The sequence below is a fragment of the Nuphar pumila genome, chromosome 8 (assembly GCF_984573655.1).
Source record: "Nuphar pumila chromosome 8, dmNupPumi1.hap1.1, whole genome shotgun sequence".
Taxonomy (NCBI): Eukaryota; Viridiplantae; Streptophyta; class Magnoliopsida; order Nymphaeales; family Nymphaeaceae; genus Nuphar; species Nuphar pumila.
The window spans coordinates 121684240-121701028 of NC_143256.1; the positions used below are offsets into that span (position 1 = coordinate 121684240).

A 16789-nucleotide genomic window follows, 5' to 3' on the forward strand; every position below is an offset into this window, starting at 1 on the left:
TGAGTAAAAGCCAAAAATCCTCTAGGATTTTCATTTTTGAGCTCTAAAACTGGAATAGAAGCATGTTCTACGGACTAAAACATCTGAATAATCAATTTTTCAGAGGACGTTTCTCTCTTACCGCTCATCAGATCAAGGTGATCTTGGTGACGTTGAAAAGCGAACGTCCTGATCTATTTATGTGTTTTTATTTTTTTTCAATTTTTAGTGCATGTGATTGAAAAATAGTATAAAGCGGACAAAAAAGGTGTAGTCGCGTCAGTTTTAGTCTACAGAACATGCATCTATTATGGTTTTGAAATACATAAATAAGAACACTAAAAGGGTTTTTGGTTCTGACTTAAAAAAAAATGCAGGCCTATGTGTCGACTTTTCAATGATTGTAAAAACATAATTTTTTGATGTCGGATCAAAGAGATACATATTTGAGAATAGAGATTGTTTTACAAAAAACAGTCATATATTTGAGAGAAAATTCACATATATTTAAAAAATCGCATGTGAAGGGTAAAAAGGTTGTTTTAAAATTATATATGAGTATTGAAAATTGTAGGGCATTTCGAGAAATGCAACATATTTATCGTACAGTATAATCATTTTTCGAAAATAAATCGGATATTGTGTCATATTTTCTAGTTCTTGCAGTATTGTGCCAAAAGTTAGGGCATCTACATCATTGTCTGTACAAAAAAATGATAATAATTTTATGTACAATGAGCCTTCCTTCTAGCATGCTTGGCTGCTATATTGAGGACAGTTAATGCTAGTGGCTTGTTTTTAACAATGTTAATCACTGTCTTAACTTACACAAGATAGGTACGATCTGACTCGATTGATGTTGTTCAGTTTGGGAGCAATAAGCTATTGAAGGAGAAAATCTTTTGCTCTCTTTTACAACTAGGGCACCTAGTTGGCTCCTTTATCTTTCCACCTTTCACTTGAAGGAGATGGCAAAATTTTCTAACAATGAATCACATTTATCCATGTTTCAACTGGAAAGATATAATCAAAAGAATCTAGAAAATTACACAACTAAGATTGACATGGAAAACTTTGCTGATTATTTTGAATAATTGAAAATAACTAAAAAAAAAGAGATTTCAAGTAAACCCTACGATGTCAGGACAGTGAATGTAAGTACGGCAGGTAGAGCCAGCTAAGCTAGGTTTCTGATCCTGGGGGCAGTTTCTCCCTATAAATATAAAAAAAAGAAGAGTAAAGATTAACACCAACTTTCTTTTTTTCTTATCAAGCTGGGGTATTAAGGACTTACATGGTTCTATCAACTAGAGCCCTGCCAATGTGCAGTTAGTGATGGAAGGGTTTTCTGTTGGCCTAGCCAAAAAAAAAAAGTTATGTCCAACATCTCTTCATACATTGCCCGATCATGAAGAAGGTTGAACTACCACTTTTATTTCACAAATGAAAGATGACTAAGGTTGATGTTTTTTTTATTAAGGCTCTGTTTGGTATCTTTGTATTGTGATTTTCAGGTGTTGCCAAAATGTAATATTGGGGATGGAGTTGCCAAAAATATCCCATTGTGAATGGTGCTCAAATGTGATGTTGGGGTTCTGAACTCCATTCAGTGTTTTTGGCAACACCATTGCTTCCAAACAACAGCCAGTGCTGGGAAAACCACATCACATTGCTCTCAGACAACAAAGGAGTCCGGATTGGGCGCAATATGATTGCACAAAAACTGTGCATTAAGCACCAGATCACCCTCCATCAGGTCTTGGGCCCCACACCTGATATGCCTGTCCCCAAGATGGAGGGTGATCAGGTGCTTAATGCATCATATTGCACCTGATCTTTTCACACAACAAAGGGTGTCAGGGGAGCCACACCGCTCCTCCAATTCAAAGTTCCTAAACAGAGCCTAAATGTGTTAATCAACTCTTGCTAGACAGTAGCAGTAGCAAGAACTCAAAAGTAACAAATGACTATTCGAGCATGCTAAGCATGGCATCATGCAATCTGTTAAACCTGAAACCTGATTCTTGCTAACATCCAATCCGAATCCGACCCATTTACTAGGTAATTGATATTTTTTAGAATTACCAATCTGATCATCTTATCTGTAATTAAAGGAGAAAGTAGCTAATGTAGAGGGAGGCATAAGCCAAACAACCTGCTTGCTTTATAGAGTAAGATGAACATGGTGCTTTGCTGTGATAACCTTTTCCTGCTCAAACTAGTTGTCCCAGTAATTCAGGGCATCTTTTGGCGGAAAGGTGTTGGTCCTAACACCCTAGAAAACTTTGTGGATGTGGAACTCAAATAACTCAGAACGTGGTGTACCAAATCAACTCATCCCCACCACATATTAACTTAGAGCCAAAATCAAGTCTTTACACGTGATAGCAGATCCATTTGTTTGGTTTGGAAGGCATCCCCACATAAAGGTTGAATTGAACTATGCCATACTAGGGCACTTTCATCTATAAAATGGCTTTCTCATCTCTTTGGGGGGCGTTTGTTTCATGTCCTTTCTTATAAAAAAGGTCGCCAGATCCCTAGAGTAAATGTAAAAAAACAACTTTGCAGTCAAAATGGAGTCACAGTGATGCACTTTCTTGCCTAAGCATTCTTTTTCACATAATGCTTAGGTTGTACCAACTGCACACTTAGACTTTGTTTGATTCATGCCACTTACATGAAAAAGTACTGAGCTGACAACTCTGACAAAGTACTGAAACAAACGTCAAATCATCATCATGAGAAAGTACTGTACTGACTCAAAAGAGTTTCATTTTTTTTCACCACTTACCATTTTTTTACATGTAAATTCATTTGTATACCCACTCCTCATGAAAGTTTTTACATGAACTGAGAACTTTTTAAAAATTCATGTAGTCACCCAATCCAGTTAGGTAAAACCAATGTCGTTAAAATTGGATCACCAAATAAATCAGTTTCTTAAACAAACCTCAGAAACGAATCCAAGGGTTTGTGAATTGACAACTTTTTACCATATGATAAAAAATTGTTAAATAATTTTTTAACCTTTAAAAATTATTAAAAAATAAATTGAATCGGTTGTGAATCAGGCCCCTTTGAATCGTCATTGGGTTGATCCGATCTGAATCAGCCGATTCAGACCGATTTTAACAACATTGGGTAGAACATTTTACTTAAAATGTCTTACACAAAAATTTTCCTCTCAAAAAAATTTGTAACACAGAAGTGATACTTGCTCAGTGTCAAGAGGAGATCAGTAAAGTCTTCCATGTAAAACGTTTAATGTGAAAGTGAAACCTGTCATATGTAATGGCATCCACTAGCTCCTTTGTATGAAAAACAAGACAAATATCACATCTTGTGCTCGCTTTTATAATAACCTTGTAAAGTGCCATTTTACCTAATCCTTTTTTTTTTAATTTATAACCCAGTTGGCATGAAGACCTGATCGCGCTGGCTCAACCTGCCATACCTACAATCGTGGTGCCAACGGAGTAAAACTCTGAGACTAGGACCCTTGCCCCCGAGCCTATGCTCTGCATTAACTTGTGCAGAGAGGCGACGCCCATGAGAATCCAACCTTGACTGCCTCTCTAGCAGCCAAGGCCCACCCCATTACTCCAAACCCCTTGGGGCTCGGTTTTGGTGGTTGCAACAAGAAAAATGATTGATTTTGACCTTTCATTTTCTTTCTCTCTGCAACAAAAACATGCCTATATATATATATATATATTGATGGATGGATGCTGAGTAGCGTCATCGCCATATCGCTCTACCATCTGTTGCTCATATGCCTCCTACAAAATAATGTTTGAAGTATTCATTAATAATTAATGATAACATTATAATAACTTGCATATATATTGCAATGATTATTAATAGAATAAATACATATCGTTGTCGTTCTCATCTTATCTGATACGAAGACTCCCGTGGTCTTCCGTTTATGTGTTTCAACAAACACATCCTTATATGCTACACTGCCTCCTTTTTCTGCTTCCTGCGAAGTTAAATGACAAAAGATTTAGTACACAAGTTTGCAACAATACTTATAAAATTAATATTATATATTGATGAGTTACCATTTTCTTCAGGTGGCTCCCAAATGTCTTAGATCCACCTGTGTGTAGATGGGTTTCGAGCATCTTCGATCGATTTTGTGCAGCCTTCGCAGAGCGATTTCTAAATGCATCTCCCGCCCACTTATCGCACATTTCATCCCAGTAATCTCTCCTGATAGTAATAGGGTCATGACCCTTCCACAGTAATGGATCATCTACTACGCCAAATGCTTTTTTTGCTGCAGTTTTCATAGTGTGCAGCATGTCTGCAAATCAATTGGCAGTCACCTTCTGCCACACCTTCCTTGCATCATTTTCTTCCACCGTAGTTGCGAAGCGATTCGAATCCTACAAATATTTTTAGAAAGTTAGTAGACATTACATAAATAAATTAAATATGAAACGCATTAACTATGAGGAACAACTGTATACCGTGAATGAGAACCACAATCTGTCTAACACTTCTTTTGGGTACTCTTTCCATTGAACAACCGGTCCTGGTAGATGTTGAAGAAGTGAATTCCTAATCTCCCGTACTACTTCTTGTGGCTCAAACCTCGTGCTGCACATGAATTGTTACACAGTAAATATCAATATAAAATATTTATAAGATATGCAATAATTGAAAACAAAATACTTACGGTCGATTATCGATATACACTATTCGAATGAGTCTTCTTGTGCCAGACTGAGAAGACCGTACACGGCAGAGGGTCGACCCACTACCGGAAACGACAGGGGGTCAACCCTCTGTCGGGGTCGACCCCCTGCCGAAACCGCAGGGGGTCGACCCCTTGCCGAGGTCGACCCTCTGTCGGGGTCGACCCCCTGCCGGAACCGTAGGGGGTCGACCCCTTGTCGGGGTCGAGCGCCTGCCGGGGTCGACCCCCTGCCGGACATGACAAGGGGTTGACCCCCGGTCGGACACGGCAGGGTGTCGACCCCCTACCGGGGTCGACCACCTGGCGGAGTCGACCCCCAATCCATTTAACGGTGGGGCCCGGAAATACATGCGCTTCCTCCGGGCGGCGGCGACAGAAGGTTGACGGAGGTTGACTTCCGGCGAATGGTGGGGGCCGACAGAGAGGTCGACGGGATGGATAGGGCGGCCGAAGGAAGAGGGCGGCAGGAGGGAGAGGGCGGCGGGCGGGAGCGGGAGCAGCGAAAGAAGAAAGGAAAAAGAAGGCTGGGATTAGGGGTAATGCGACATTTTGCGACGGCTTAGCAACAGATTAATTCCGTCGCTAAGCCATCGTAATTCAAAAAACGAAAAAGGCGATAGAATATATTCCGTCGCCTTGGCCGTCGCTATTTCGCGATGGAATTTTATCCGTCGCGAACTGCCGTATTTATTGCGACAAAATATTCTCTCGCAAAATTTGTTGCTACTTAGCGACGGATTTTGCGAGGAAATATAATATGTCGCTAGTTTCGTAAAATTCTCCAATTATAGCGACGAATGCATTTCTCTCATTAATCCATCGCTAAGTAGCGACGACATAATGTCGTCGCTAAATTCTGTCGCTAATCAACAGTTTTTTTGTAGTGATAGTGACAAATCTCGTAAGATTTATGAAAATCTCATGAGAAAGAAACTGAAAGTAAAAAATGGCAATTTCTTGTAATTTTTGTCACAAACATATATATCACATTTTAAACAATTTATTTATGTTTTTATCCACTATTTATCGTAAAAACCACTTTTATTTTTAAATATTTTTTATTTATTCATAAAAAATCATTTTTATATCTAATTTATTTTTTTACAAAAAAAATAATTTTTGCTAGATTTTGGCTGCCAAGATTTTGTCAATTCGTTGCTTTTGTCACTATGGATCAGACACGTGCATGCGCACACACATGCACACCATCATTTGCTCGTTTGGATGCCAGTTCTCCATGGGAAAAAGGATTCCATCCTTTGATATAGTCGATCATTACCATCCGATTGAAGCATCTGGACGGCTAAGATTAATCCACATAAATGTGAAAATGTGGACCCATCCTAACTATTGATCGGACGGCTAAGGTTGGATACAAGATGGGACCCACCCTATGTCAAATGATGCGATCTCGTACTCGCTTGGTGGCTGCTGGTGAAGAACTTGGTCCCATAGTGACAAATCTCGCGATCATACACGAGAAATTACTCGAACGTTTTAAATGGTTATTTCTTGTGATATAATCAAAATATCATGATTTTTTCGTCAAAACATAAATATCACAAATTAAACATGATATTTGCATTTTTAATGGCTATTTATCATAAAAAATCATGTGGTTTTATTTTTAAATGTTTTTTATTTATATTTTCTTATAAAATTTATTTTTACATTTTTTAATTTTGTTTTTTATTGCCGACATTTTGCCAAAAAATTCGAGATTTTCAAAAATAAAAAATCAAATTCTCGCAATTTTTTTACTGTCGATATTTTTCCGTTTTTAACTTCTGTGACTATGCTTGGTCCCCGTACCGTCAAACCTACCCAACCAACCCCCGACCGATACATCCCTTTCCAAACGCCTCATTTCCTTCCCTTCGTATCTCTCCTTTCGTTTTTCTCGCTGCCACCGAACCGAAAACCAAAGCTCCTGTACGAATCAACCCTTCCCACACGAACGCATTCTGGCGCCACCTTTTTGCTCTTTCTGGTGAGCCCCACTAATGTTGATCTCCGCATTGAATCCTCAAATCTCTTCTTTCGGCTCTTGTTGGGATCCATTGAAATGATGAACACAGTGTTTCTTGTTTTTTTCTTCGATCTTTTGGGGTACCCATTAGCTTCATTGAGGAGAAGCGATCGATTAATTGGTGATTGAGTCCAAAGGATGAGCAGCAACGGATTTGGGGTTGGTGGGTGCTTCTGAATTTGGGGATGTGGTGATCCGCAATGGATCCTGCGCCATTGATTGCTCGATCTAACGCTTCGATTGCGTCAATGTGGTCGATTTCGCGCTTGAATGGGGGCGGTGGAGGGGACAATGTCGGGTTTCTGCGAAGTGGTGGGAGCAATCAGCAGCTTGTTAGTAGATTTGAGGTGAATTTGGGAGTTGGGTATGTGGGGATGATCGAAAATTGTGGTGCATCGGTTGATGGTCGTGGGGAAGCTCCCATTAGTAGATGCAATGCTGAGAAGAAACGAAGAGATACGATGGAAGATGAGTCCTCCGAGCACATTACGAGTAGCAGCCCTGGTAACAAGGTTTGTCGGCTTCAATTCTCAGTTTTGTTTTTTCTTTCATTTTTCAGGTTTATCTTGCTGCTTGTTCTAAGCAAAACTTTTTTTTTCATGTGAGATTTCTGTAGAACTTGATTTCATTATTATGAATCTTATTGCAGTAGAACTTGTTTCCTTTTTTTGAGGATTGATTTCATTATTGTGATTCTAAGGATCTTATTGCGGTAATTTTCATGTATCTTTCCTTATTACAGAGGGTGCTGATGAACCTTTAATCCAGAAAACTTGGATAACTTTGATCGTGCGTGTTAGTGTATAACGCAGTTTCCTAACGTATCCTGCTTGTTTGGATGTCTATGGTGGTCGCCCACTTATCCAAAAAACTGGGATAACCTGGGATATTGAACCTTGCTCCATAATGCAATATCTCACTTACTCCAGCTTTCTGTGTAGATGGGTGCATCTCAATGCATTGCTAGCCTTTTGTTTCATTATGCCTACCTGAATATTTAGCTGGCGGTCTATGAAAATAATCGTTGTAAGTAGTTTTTAGTTTTGTTGATTCATCAGTGTTGAAATTAAATTTTTAGTGATGATGCAGGTTTAAGATTGGCTTAGATTACTTCAGTCACCTTGAGTAACTTTGTTCTTCTCCATTCTGCAACTCCACGGCCCAACTTGGGATTCAGCTGGGCTCTGACCTTGGTCACATGCATCATGGAGTTGGGATTAGGTTGAACCCATAAAGGCACTGGCACGATGCCGGAGTCCAAATGAAGTATTTTAAGCTTTTATAACATTCATCTCATGGCACCTTTTTTTGCTTTAATTCATATGTATTTAGCAGATTGAGTACAATGGTAAACGCCCAAAAGGGACAGGAGGAGGAAAGAAAAATGGTGATGTGAGAGTCGAAGCTGAAACAAGTCCTATGGTAAACAGTAAGCAGACGGAACAAAGTGTTCAACCAGTAGAGGCACCGAAGCAGGACTATATCCACGTGAAAGCAAGAAGAGGACAAGCTACTGATAGCCATAGTTTGGCAGAAAGAGTAAGGATTTTGCTTCAATAATTGTTAAAACCCCTACCAAGCCCCATCCCCATCTACTTTTCTTTTGCTGGTAGATGCAAAGTTCCTTTCTTTCTTTCAAGGAAGAAAAAGCCAGTTAAAGCTGAAGTGACTTAAAATGTAAAACTGTACATATATATAATAATATTATATTATTATTATTATATATATATATATATATATATATATATATATATATTTCATTTCTTTCTTTTCTGTAATTTTTTTCCTTTATTTTTATTTTTTGTCTTTATGTCATCTAGTTCAGTTTGAACTAGAATGACTGTTGCTAGTCAAGTCCTGCCGAGACTTGACTAGCAATAGAGCTATTGGACTGACACAGTCCAACAGCTCTTAATAGAGCTGTTGGACTGTGTCCAACAGCTCTATTGAGTCCTCTTTCAGCTGTGTATATAACGGGGTGCAGCCCGTCTTGTATTTAATTCCAATGCTTAAGCAATTGGTTTTTCATATCAATAAAGAATACATTTTTATTTTTATTTTGTTTCCAGTTATACCCTTTTTAAGGGTTATGCTTTAGTGTCATTCTTGACACTTGCCCTTGTGAATCTAAGCTCGTGTTTCGAAGATCCCCATTTCATTTCATGGTATAAGAGCTGCAGAAGTACTAAATCTTGAGGAAAAGCTGTCTCGGTTTTCGTACCCGTTTGCAAAAGTGTTCACCACTTGAAGAGAAGTGTTTTATCACTTCATTGGGGAAGATTTCACATCTTGTTGTATTGTTTTTTCTTCTTTCTTTTTCATTTTCCTTCTTGTTTATCTTCTATCCCTATTCTTTCTCTCCTTGTAATCGATAGATGACAATGATAAAGTCACCATCATGCCTATGAAACTAAGCGATACGAACTATGTAACATGGGCTTCAATCATGAAACACCATATATGGGGAAAAGGCCTATGAGGGATTGTGGATGGTTCTGATTCGGAACCTAAGCTATCTCTTACTAAAAAGGAGGGAGATAAAGAGGTCCTTCTATCGGAAGAAGTGAAAATCAAAGCTATTGCCTCATACGAGAAGAAATGGAAAGAATGGAGAATATCTCATGCGAAGATAATGGCATGACTTATCAATAGCGTTGACATTAAAAAATGCTCAAGTCTTGCCAAATTTGATCATGCCGATAAGACATGGGAATACCTTAAGAATATGTATTCCCTTAAAGATATTGCACACGTGTGCAACCTCCAAGAAAAAGTTCGAATGATGACACAAGGAGGCAAAACTATTCGTGAATATTACAATGGGTTGTTCGAATTTTGAAAAGAACTTTCTCTTTTAGAACCAAAGTGGCATTATGTCGAAGACATCGAGCTTCGTCAGAAACAACTCGATGTTGAACATTTTTACCAGTTTATCACTGGATTAAGGACGGAATTTGAAACCACTAAATCGGCACTACTTCACCGTGGAAAAATTCCTTCTATTGTTGAAACTATTGTAGAGTTAACAATGGAAGAAAATCGTCTTCGGGAAGGTTTTTTAAAAATTGAAGATGATTCCGTTTTAACCGTTTCTAGACCAGGGAATCATGTTCGATCATATAGGTCTCTTCACTTTAACCGACAAAATGGTGACTATGATAAGAAGAAAGTTATTTGTCATCACTGTCATGAACCGGGACACTACAGGCCACAATGTCCCAAACTTAAGGAGCTGAGAAAAAAAAGAGCTGCAATTGCTGGATCGGAGTCTAAAGATCAGGATGCACCAGTTTCCCTGGCCCAACTAATAGAGATTCTTCAGCCTCTCATCAAAGGTGCCTCTTCCTCATCTGAAGCTTCAACCGATGCATCAGCCTCATCTTTTTTTTATCCAGGTAAAATTTCTTGGCTCCTTGACTCTGGTGCATCTTTTCATATGACCTCAAATAATCAAAGTGTATCCAAATGTGTTAAAAATAAAACAAGTGTGTCAAGGTCTTTACTGCTGATGGGACTTCTCTTGGAATAGAAGAAATAGGAAATTTTGAAAAAATTTATAAAACAAAGAAATTTTCTATTCCAGAAATTAGACATGTTCCCAAATTAAATTTAAATCGTTTATCTGTATCTCAAATTTCTGATTATGGGTGTAATATTTCATTTTCTTCTCATGGTTGTTGGGTACATGATCGCTAGTCAGGCAAGCTGATTGGGGAAGGCCATAGAGAAGGAGGACTCTATTACATGGATTTTTTGAAAATGTCGAAGAAAGCTTTTTGTTATAATATTCAAAAAATAGAGTTGAAACTGTGGCATAAGAGACTTGGTCATCCACATTAGCCAAAATTCAACATTTTCCAAATCTAGGGAAATTTTGTAACTCTGAATCATTTTATTGTAAAGATTGTATTCTCGGCAAAATGAAAAGATTACTATTTCAGAACAGAACCTTTTTCTCTTCAAGACCACTTGAATTAATACACTTGGATGTTTGGGGTCCTGCACTAGTAATTTCTAAAGGAGGATTTGTTTACTATGTTATTTTTGTCGATGATTTCTCTCGACATACGTGGATGTACTTTCTCAAACATAAGTCTGAAGTATTTTCATACTTTCAAACTTTTTATAATATGGTTAAAAACAAGTTTCAAAATGGTATTACTATTTTTCGCACAGATTAAGAGAGAGAGTTTTTATCAACAGATTTTGAAAATTATCTTAAATTGCATGGCATCACACATCAAAGATCTTGTCCTTATAGACCTCAACAAAATGGACTGGCAGAACGAAAACATCGCCGTATTATAGAAACCACTAGGACTTTATTAATAGCAAATCAAGTCCCGAAAGACTTTTGAGTAGAAGCTGCCTTAACTGTCACCTATCTCATTAATAGGATGTCATCTTCTTCGTTACAAAATATCACTTCTATTGAAAAACTTATGAACATTTCTCCAAACTACTCTAGACTAAGAATATTTGGGTGCAAATGTTTCATATTCACTGACAAAAATGATAAACTTTTCCCTCGTGCGATTCCCTGTGCCTTTTTAGGATATGCTGAAAAACAGAAAGGTTATAGATGTTTTGACTTAAAAAATAATAGACTATATGTGTCTAGAAATGTTTCCTTTCTTGAAAAGGAGAGCTTCTTTGATTTTAAAAAATTAAAAGACGTCACTGAGTACTTCTTTTTGCTAGATCTAACATCAACATCTGATGAATATGACCTTGAGTGTAACTTTGATGATAATCAAAGAATTATTGATCTTAATGTTGAAAATGAAGAAGTTCATAGAGATACTAGTATTCAATATTCCAGACGACAAGAGTCTAATCCTCCATGTGCACTTGAAAGATATTCTAATATTTCAACTAGACAATCATCCCGAGTCTCGAGGCCTCCAGGAAAGTTTGTATCATACGAGTCTTTCTCACCCACATATAGGGCAGTTATTGCATTAATTCACTCATATGAAGAACCATCCACATATTTTCAAGCAAAAAATGATATCAAATGGATAGAAGCCATGAAAGCTGAATTAGATGCACTTGAAAAGGCTTCTACATGAAATATTCAAGATCTTCCTCTAGGGAAGAAAACTATAGGATGTCGATGGGTTTATAAAATTAAAACCAAGAGTGATGGTACTCTTGAAAGATATAAAGTTCGTTTATTAGCCAAAGGTTATGCCCAAGAATATGAGATTGATTATGAAGAAACCTTTGCTCCGGTGGCTCGTATGACAACTGTCTGAACCTTAATTGCCTTAGCTTTTATAAAAAAATGGTCTATTTTTCAAATGGATGTTAAAAATGTTTTTTAAATGGAAAGCTAGTTGAAGAAGTATACATGGAACCCCTTCCTGGTCTAAGTATTCATAAGGGTAAAGTCTTTCGCTTAGAAAAAGCTCTTTATGGACTTAAACAAGCACCAAAAGCTTGGTATGATAGGTTTAGTCGTGTTATGATTGATATTGGTTTTCAATTCTGTTTAACTGACACTGCTTTGTTTATTAAGAATTCTGATGCAGGGATCATTGTGCTTCTTCTCTATGTGGATGATATGATCATCACCAAAAGCGATAAACAGGAGTTGAAACAATCAAAACACTTCTTAAATCTAATTTTGAAATGACTGATTTGGGCTTTGTTGAGATATTTTTTAGGCATTGAAGTTGCTTATTCTCTTAGAAGATATTTATTATCTCAGACTAAATTTGCTTTTGATATTGTTTTCAAGTCTGGTATTACTGATGATAAGAAAGTTGACACTTCAGAAGTTGTTAATGTTAAAATGAAGATTGGTGATGGAGAAGTTCTTGTAGACCCTACTCCTTACAGACAACTTGTCGGGGCACTTTCCTATCTATCCATTACCAGACTAGATATAGCATATGTTCACACAGCAAGTCAATTTCAACATGCTCCTACTTCTGTTCATATGGGAGCAGTCATGCGTATTATCAAATACATCAAGTTCTCTCTTTCACGAGGACTTTTTTTATCTTTCTCCTCTTCTCTTGATTTAATTGCATATAGTGATGCTGATTGGGGAGGTGATCCCAATAACAGACACTCAACCACTGGCTTTTGTGTCTTTTTAGGGGAATCATTGATCTCGTGGAGGTATAAGAAGCAGCATAAGGTATCTCTTTCATCCACCGAAGTTGAATAAAGAATCATGACAACCACGACCATGGAAGTAGTTTGGCTCCGACTACTGCTTACTGACATGAGAGTTGAAGCAACAAAGGTTTCACAAATGTGTTGTGACAACAAAAGTGTGATCTATATTGTCAGTAACAGAACATTTTACGAACGCACCAAACACATCGAAATGGATTGTCACTACGTCAGAGAGGAATATCTACACGGGATAATTGCTCTGCCATATGTTACTTCAGAATATCAGTTAGCAGAAATCTTTACAAAGCCTTTCGCTGCTCCCCGATTTCACTTTCTCTTAGACAAACTTTCGCTCATTGTACCATAAGTTTGAGGGGGAGTGTTAAAATGTAAAACTGTACATATATATACATATATATATATTATATATAAATATATAAATATATTTTTCATTTCTTTCTTTTCTGTAATTTTTTCCTTTTATTTTTATTTTTTGTCTTTATGTCATCATATTCAAAAAATGAGTGTAGTTGAGATGCATATGCTTTGATGCATGTGTGGAAATACAATAAAAGATTAGATTCAAAACGAGGAGATACGTAAGAAGGTAGGCGTTACATCCATTGAAAATAAGATGAGAGAAAATCATTTACGGTGGTTTGGACATATTCGGCGAAGGCCTAATGATGCTCCAGTTAGAAGGATGGACAAATGGAAAAATATATTAGTCAAAAGAGGTCGAGGTAGGCCTAAGAAGACTTGGATGGAGATGATAGGAAAGGATTTGAATGCTTTGAACCTCACCGAGGACATGGCATTGGATAGAAATGATTGGAGGAGAAGGATTCATGTGGAGGACCCAGAATGATTTTCTTTTTTGGTTCATATCGCCGACCCCAATTGTTTTGGGATGAAGGCATAGTTGTTGTTGTTGTTGTTGTATGCCATCTAGTTCAGTTTGAACTAGAATGATTGTTGCTAGTCAAGTCATGTCCAGACTTGACTAGCAATAGAGTTGTTGGACTATGTCCAACAGCTCTATTGAGTCCTCTTTCAGCTGTGTATATAAAGGGGTGCAGCCCCTCTTGTATTTAATTCCAATGCTTCTTAAGTAATTGGTTTTTCATATCAATAAAGAATACATTTTTACTTTTTTATTTTGTTTCCAGTTATACCATTTTTAAGGGTTATGCTTTAGTGTCATTCTTGACACTTGCCCTTGTGAATCTAAGCTTGTGTTTCGAAGATCCCCATTTCATTTCAGTGACAAGTAATGAGTCACTGACATTAGAATTCACAGAATATGGCTACATAAAACTCACATCTGTGCTGTTTTCCCAAACCTATAGATACACCAGCTTTTTTAAAAAGATTGTAGATCTGATGTGGACATTGTAAGTGAAGACTGCAAATTTTTTAGCTTCCATTATTGATTAGTATTTGTTGGTTTAGGAACTACCCGAAATAATGAATTTGCAAAATGGATCTGTTTATCATAAAGAGATTTGTTGTTCCTGACCCTGCTTCACTTTAATTGTTGTTTGAACAAAAAGTTGTCTTGGTACGAGTGGGGATAGCATTTCTCTTCTGCATGTCCATGGAGTTTTGAAAATTCAAACATTTCTAAGAAGAGATGAATATAGAGGTAGGAATTTGTCGAACTAAGCACACTCCTTTATAGACGTCAAGAGTCCATTAATGAAAAGGGTCTGGGGAAAGCTTGAACCCAATTCCTACAGTGATGGATATAAGCTCAATCGAAATTCCTGGGGAGTTATACATTTTTGTATTGATAAGACCGTTCACCTATGTCACAGGGACTCTTCAACTAGGTGCCGCACCTGCACCCGCACCCGATGCAGTCAACCTGACCCTGGGTTTTGTCAACGCACCCAGGTCATTTATGTTCAACTTTTGGACTTTATATATATATATATATATATATATATATATATATATATATATATATATTTTTTTTTTTTTTTTGTCGCACCCCTGCACCAAGTTTTTTTAAAGTGCCGCACCCCCGCACCCACACCCGCACCCATACACATGTGACAGCCGTTCACTATTTCTTGAAGCTCGATCTCTCCCATGAATGAATCATATAGCCAAGAGAAACCATAAACCAGAATAAAAGAGCTTGCCCCACCCATGAGGAAATATTTTGTAGTAGCCTCATGTGAATTGATCTCTTTGCAATTGTTTGTAGATTACCACGTATAGATGTTCCACATAAGCTGATTATAAATTTATTTTACATTGTGTTGAATACGGCCATCTATGTTGTGCAGGCTAGGAGAGAGAAGATAAGCGAGCGTATGAAGATTCTGCAAGATTTAGTCCCGGGATGCAATACGGTGACAACTAAGCCTAGCTTTCCTTCTTGTTATTTATTTTGTATATTCTTCTCTTTTTTTTTTTGTATATCTTTTGGGATGTGATGTCTGGTAGAGGGAACCAGGAAATCATTCAGGAGGCTGTATTTTTGCTTTTGCAGGTAATTGGCAAGGCTATGGTCCTTGATGAAATTATCAATTACATACAGTCATTGCAGTGTCAGGTTGAGGTATTACCCCTTTGTTCATCCAAGAGCTGTTTGGATTATTGCTTTTTTTTAGCCTGATCCATGTTGACCAGTATTTGTATGTTCTGTAGTTTCTATCAATGAAGCTGGAAGCAGTGAATTCAAGGACGAGCTCAAGCATTGAAGCATTTCCAGCAAAAGATGTGAGCTTAAGGAATCTATACTGAACTACCTTGGTCTATTATTGGTGTTCGTTTTGAAGAAATGATTCTCAAAGCCATTTCCTGAAGAACTCATAAGACTGTGCAAAACTGCAAAGCACATCTATCTTTCCTCTAAATTGTTTGCTCCCCTGCATCTTTAATTCACATGTTTGGATCTTTCTTCTCATGCTACAATTCGAACATGTTTTGTGCCAGTCTTCCTATTATAGGTTTTGCAAACAGACCTACGCTACTGCAGTGGATGCAAGATATTGAAGCTGCATAAGTTTGCTTGCTCAAAGTGATGAGCAATCTGATTACTTATTTACAAATGCCAGACTTTTAAAGATAATTAGATTCTACCTATTGCAATCCGTGATAGGCATTGTTTGCAGAAGTGCATAATTAGGGTCTATTTTCTGTGAGTGGAATGAACCTCTGCATGGTTGTCCATCTTTTTATGTATGTTTGTCCTGAAAAAGTATTATTTAACTCTTAGATTTGGATCCTTCTGTTTACAGAAGCTATCCAGGTTTACAAAGTTCAATGCCTAATACTGGTTTTATACTTTTCAGCTTGATGTTCAGGCATTTGAGCCAGTTGGTGTTGCATTCAGCTCACAGTCAGCACGAGACTATGGCCCAGGATCTCCCCAAGAATGGCTGCACATGCAAGTTGGTGGTGGATTTGAAAGTGGAACTTGATTATCCAAATGTGAGTCTTTATGTGACTCATATTCTAAGCAAATAGTATAAATTAGTGTTTTAGGGGGTCTGCTTCAATTATGATTTAATCTTCTTCTTAGTGTTTAGGGGATCTGCTTCAATCATGATTTAGTCTTCTATTTTATTGTGCTTCAAGGATGAAGCTGTGTTTCTGTTTCACATAATACTACGTCAAACAACTTCCATTGATTAAACATGAAAATCCATCGAAAAATAAATAATGCTAGTGTTGAAGGGCAACACAAAATTTAAGACCTTTTTTTATTTTCATCAAGGAAAATCCCAGATCAGGTGGTGGGACCCAGAAGAGATTGATGCTATGCCATATAGACCACACCCATGCAGTTAAAACCCCTCGGCTGCCCTCTCTTGCTCACTTAGGAGACTCCTCCTTCACCCCTTAAGGCAAGGTACGTGCAGCAGCTGCAGCTTGATCGAACCCTTGACGTCATTCAACTTAAACACCTTAAGGCGACCCACCTAGCCCTT

At 37.6% G+C, this 16789-nt stretch overlaps 1 protein-coding gene across 2 annotated transcripts; it reads left to right on the plus strand.

Annotated features, from left to right (window-relative positions):
* Positions 1 to 6572: 6572 nt before the first annotated feature.
* LOC149830477 (transcription factor BHLH089-like) lies at positions 6573 to 16518 on the plus strand. 2 transcript variants are annotated; one of them, XM_090016540.1, is made up of 6 exons: positions 6573 to 6677; positions 6808 to 7228; positions 15140 to 15205; positions 15346 to 15414; positions 15504 to 15575; positions 16151 to 16518. In XM_090016540.1, exons 2-6 carry the CDS (start codon positions 6917 to 6919, stop codon positions 16277 to 16279), a joined length of 648 nt encoding a protein of 215 aa, XP_089872666.1. In that variant the 5' UTR covers positions 6573 to 6677; positions 6808 to 6916; the 3' UTR covers positions 16280 to 16518. The 2 variants fall into 2 exon arrangements, with proteins under 2 accessions (XP_089872666.1, XP_089872665.1); XM_090016539.1 differs by having other exon boundaries at positions 6579 to 7228.
* The last annotated feature ends 271 nt before the right edge of the window (positions 16519 to 16789 follow it).

Bases quoted from the DNA above. Each gene is read 5' to 3' on its own strand.
- LOC149830477 (XM_090016540.1), top strand. From the start codon at position 6,917: ATGGATCCTGCGCCATTGATTGCTCGATCTAACGCTTCGATTGCGTCA. The intron at 7,229-15,139 runs GTTTGTCGGCTT...TATGTTGTGCAG, and splicing joins GTAGCAGCCCTGGTAACAAG to GCTAGGAGAGAGAAGATAAG. The intron at 15,576-16,150 runs GTGAGCTTAAGG...TATACTTTTCAG, and splicing joins AAGCATTTCCAGCAAAAGAT to CTTGATGTTCAGGCATTTGA.